The sequence below is a fragment of the Parasteatoda tepidariorum genome, chromosome X2 (genome assembly GCF_043381705.1).
Source record: "Parasteatoda tepidariorum isolate YZ-2023 chromosome X2, CAS_Ptep_4.0, whole genome shotgun sequence".
In the NCBI taxonomy this organism is placed as follows: domain Eukaryota; kingdom Metazoa; phylum Arthropoda; class Arachnida; order Araneae; family Theridiidae; genus Parasteatoda; species Parasteatoda tepidariorum.
Window position 1 is genome coordinate 50,625,964 of NC_092215.1, and position 3,714 is coordinate 50,629,677.

General features: G+C 29.0%; 1 protein-coding gene across 1 annotated transcript in view; it reads left to right on the plus strand.

Annotated features, from left to right (window-relative positions):
* Window positions 1–1,021: 1,021 nt before the first annotated feature.
* LOC122269142 (mitochondrial pyruvate carrier) overlaps window positions 1,022–3,714 on the plus strand; it is an 8,665-nt gene continuing 5,972 nt past the window's right edge. Inside the window, exons 1-2 of the mRNA XM_043040923.2 lie at window positions 1,022–1,126; window positions 1,691–1,706. Coding sequence (XP_042896857.1) covers window positions 1,070–1,126; window positions 1,691–1,706 — 73 coding nt within the window. The 5' untranslated portion in view covers window positions 1,022–1,069. The remainder of the gene's footprint in view (window positions 1,127–1,690; window positions 1,707–3,714) is intronic.

Below are 3,714 nucleotides of genomic sequence, written 5' to 3' on the forward strand. Positions count from 1 at the left end.
ATCCCCCTAAGAAATGATAAATACCGGGTTAATTTCGCATATATGAGTAACATGTGCTTGGTCAGTTAGTGCTGTATAGTAAGCCTAACCTGTTGCTTACATTGTATAGCGAGATTTTGTTTCGCCGAGTTTTTTATTTTTAAAATTAAACGACAAGGCGCTCCCTCTATAAATTTTATAGGGAATTGAAATTCCAGCATTATTCTGAACATTCGAACATTGTTCTAACTTTATTCTAACAGACCTTTATTTTTTTATAAAAATTTTTTTTCTTTGTGAAACTTTTTTCTTTATGACCCCGTGAGAAATGCTCTCATAATGAAAATAATTTTAAGTGTAAGTACTGTTAAATGCATGCTTTTTTTTTTAAAAATTTAAATTCAAGTTGAAATTTAGCAATGGACAATGACTTTTATGGATTTTTATATTAAGATACAATTTTAAGCCCAAAATTTTACAATAGCAAAATTATTTTTGAATATATGGGAAAAAATATATAAATATTTACCAGTCACTTTTTATTTGTAATGACAATTTTTGAAAATATCTTCGTACTTTACCATATTTTTGTGTTGATTTTTTAATGTAATTTTTAATTTTCACAAAATAGGTACCTTTCATAAAAACTTAGACAGACCCCTTATTATGTAAAATTAAGTGTTAAATGGATATTTTAAAATTGAAATGATTTATTGTATGATTTTTCTTTACGGCTTTACTGATATAGAAAGCTAAAAGAACCTGAGATATTTTTTAAAAAAACAATAGCTAGGTATTTTTTTCATGAAACTTTTGAATATGGTGTTGTTACTTCATGTTTTTACGTTTTCTTCGTGTTTTAAAAATATCAAATAATGTGTTATTAATTTAATAGATCTCACTAATTAATATATATTTTTTTATATGTTGCCATGTTGATTTCCTCTTCTGATTTCCTCATCATAGTACTGTAAGTATATATATATTATTATACTTTCCCAGGGATACACAACCTATGGATTGCAGACTGGAAGTGACCCACAAAGACTTTTGGTCTGGCTCCTGAATTATCTTAGATATTAATAAAAATATGAGCGAGAGAAGAAGTGTTAAAAACATCTTTTCAGTCATGTTCTGTAACAGTAAGGTACTGAATAAGTTTAACCTTCCTCAGAGTATATTCCTCAGATTGTAATGAATTACAATCAGAACTATAACATTCTGATACTGTATCAGTGCCATATTTTTTTTTCTGAGTAGTTATGAAAGTTAACTTATGGGGATAATGACTTTTTTTCTTTCTTAATACCTATAAATTTGTTGTTATAATCTTATTATTCATTGTTAAGCAACCGATGTTGTTATTTACTGCTTTATAATTCTGTAACTATATCTGTCTAGCTTTATTTACATTAAATATTTTTATTTAACTTTACTATTTGCACCTGAGTAATTAAATAAAATCAAAAAAAGAAATCTATGAATTTGTTTTAGTTCAGAATAGGGTCTAAAACTCCCTTCAATTTTATAATTAAAGCTTTTTATTAATGTTGGCTTTCAACTCGTTATTTTCTAGTTTTTGTGGCCTGCTGTATAAAAATGGTTGTGTAGTCCTGATCTTTATTATCTTAATTAATTATTTATTTCAAAAGAAGATAAATTATTTTAAATTTTTTCTTGTGCATAATTTTTATTATTTTTTATTTTACAGCACTTCTGGGGACCTGGTAAGAATTTATTTTGTTATTACAATTATAAATGATTTCATATTTGCTAATTCATGATTTTTGAATCTTTATAAAATAAACTCTCACTGTAACAAGCAGTTATATTAAGAACAACTATAACAATTAAAGTGGATGAAATCACTTGTACTTAAGTTAAGGTTCATGGACATGTTTTTAATAATTATCCTTTCCATTTTTATTCAAATTAAATTGTTAAGTATGACTTAATAAGCCCCTTCTTACGGGCGGTCAGATAAATACCATATTGAAACAAAATCTTATTATTCTCTTATGAAAGTTTTCTCTAAAGAGATTCAGCTTAAGTTGTGGGGAAAGTAGTTTCGACAATGATAATTTTCATCTATTAAAAGGTATCTCAAGATTGAATCAAGTTAGCATGTCTTATATATTAGTGAGTTGATGTTTAATAATCTTAGTGGTAGTTACACCATAATAGATCCCTACCAGAATTTTATCAGAGATATAATTCGATGGTCGATTACCACTAGTTGACTGATTTGCGAAAAGCCAGGAGATCTGTGTTAAGTTCACTACAATTTGAGCATTTGTGGTGAAAGCTGTATTAAGTTCATGGTTGTGTGCGTAGTTTCTCCTGTGTTGCTATTAGCAGTCGAGTGTGTGTAATTAGATTGAGAAGTAACAGTGTGAGGAAGACGACGACACGGTCACAAACAGCAAGTCAACTGTTTCATGTGGACCATCCATATATACTAGTGAATTGATGTTTAATAATCATAGTGGTAGTTATGTCGGAAAGTGATATATTTCTTTAAAGTTATTCACCATAATATGCATTTAGTACTCTTGATTAGACTGTAAAACAGGTTAAACCTCATTATCATATTCTAGGTAATTGATTAGAAAGAAAAACAGATGTGGGAAGGCCTTAACTCATGAATATTCTAAGATATTTGAAGGTTTTCTCTAACTTCAACTGTATTTTTTTTCATTGTTTTATGACTAAATATCTCTGAATATCCTTAGTTTTTACAGCAAATTACATGCAATAATAAAGAGAAGAAAATGGTTGATATACGGAAACTCTTTTAATAAGTATTAATTTAAAATTTTAAGTATTTGCATAGAGCACAATTTATGATTAACTACTTAAAGCATGGAGGCATGGCCGGATTAACCTATAGGCACACTAGGCACGTGCCTAGGGCCTACGAAATTCAGGGGCCTACGAAGAACTTGGGAGAAAAAAATTTATTGACCAAAATAATTTAGCTTTAAAAACAACANGGAGGCTCTATTCTTCTCCCTACCTCTAGCCCTGACATCCTCAGCTGCACTACATTGAACTATTAAATTACGTTATAATAATAGTTTCCAGACAAATTACACAGGGAAGAGATTCTACCGCTGATTTCCGCTTTTTTTCAGATTTTTCCATTTTTCCCGCTAATTTCCGCTGAAATTTTTTTTGCACAAGTTAAAATGTTTTATGAGGAATTTAATTTTCCGCGGAGGAAAATTATTGAAATCCCTTTTCCTCCCTCTGAAGTTTCTCTAAAAATCATTTCCTTGGGATAAAACTGGTTGACCTTTATACAGGGATGAGATTTTTTTTTGTCTCTCGAATTTCAGCCTTTTTATCAAAAACTCCGATTCTCTAAAAGTTTTGTTTTTTTAAAATAAATATCCCGTTTTTTTTATTAAAATTCAGTCATTGAAGTAAAATAATTATATTTATTTACGATTTTCGAAGATAAACGGAAAATTCAATCTACACCCTAGCTGCTAATTCTTCCGCATTTTTACTTATTTTAGCTATTTTCTCCGATTTCATGCACAGAAAATAAGATTTTCCGTATTTTTTATCCGTCGGCTGGATAGCTCGTATTTTCGTAACTCAGACGTCGCTGCTTATTGTATTCTGGCGTGAAAAAAAAAATAGAGGTGGATTTGTGGTGAAAATATTTATTTGCTCATTCAATTAATCTTGTAAATTTTTATTTATTGTGTATAAACAAAAACAGTACAA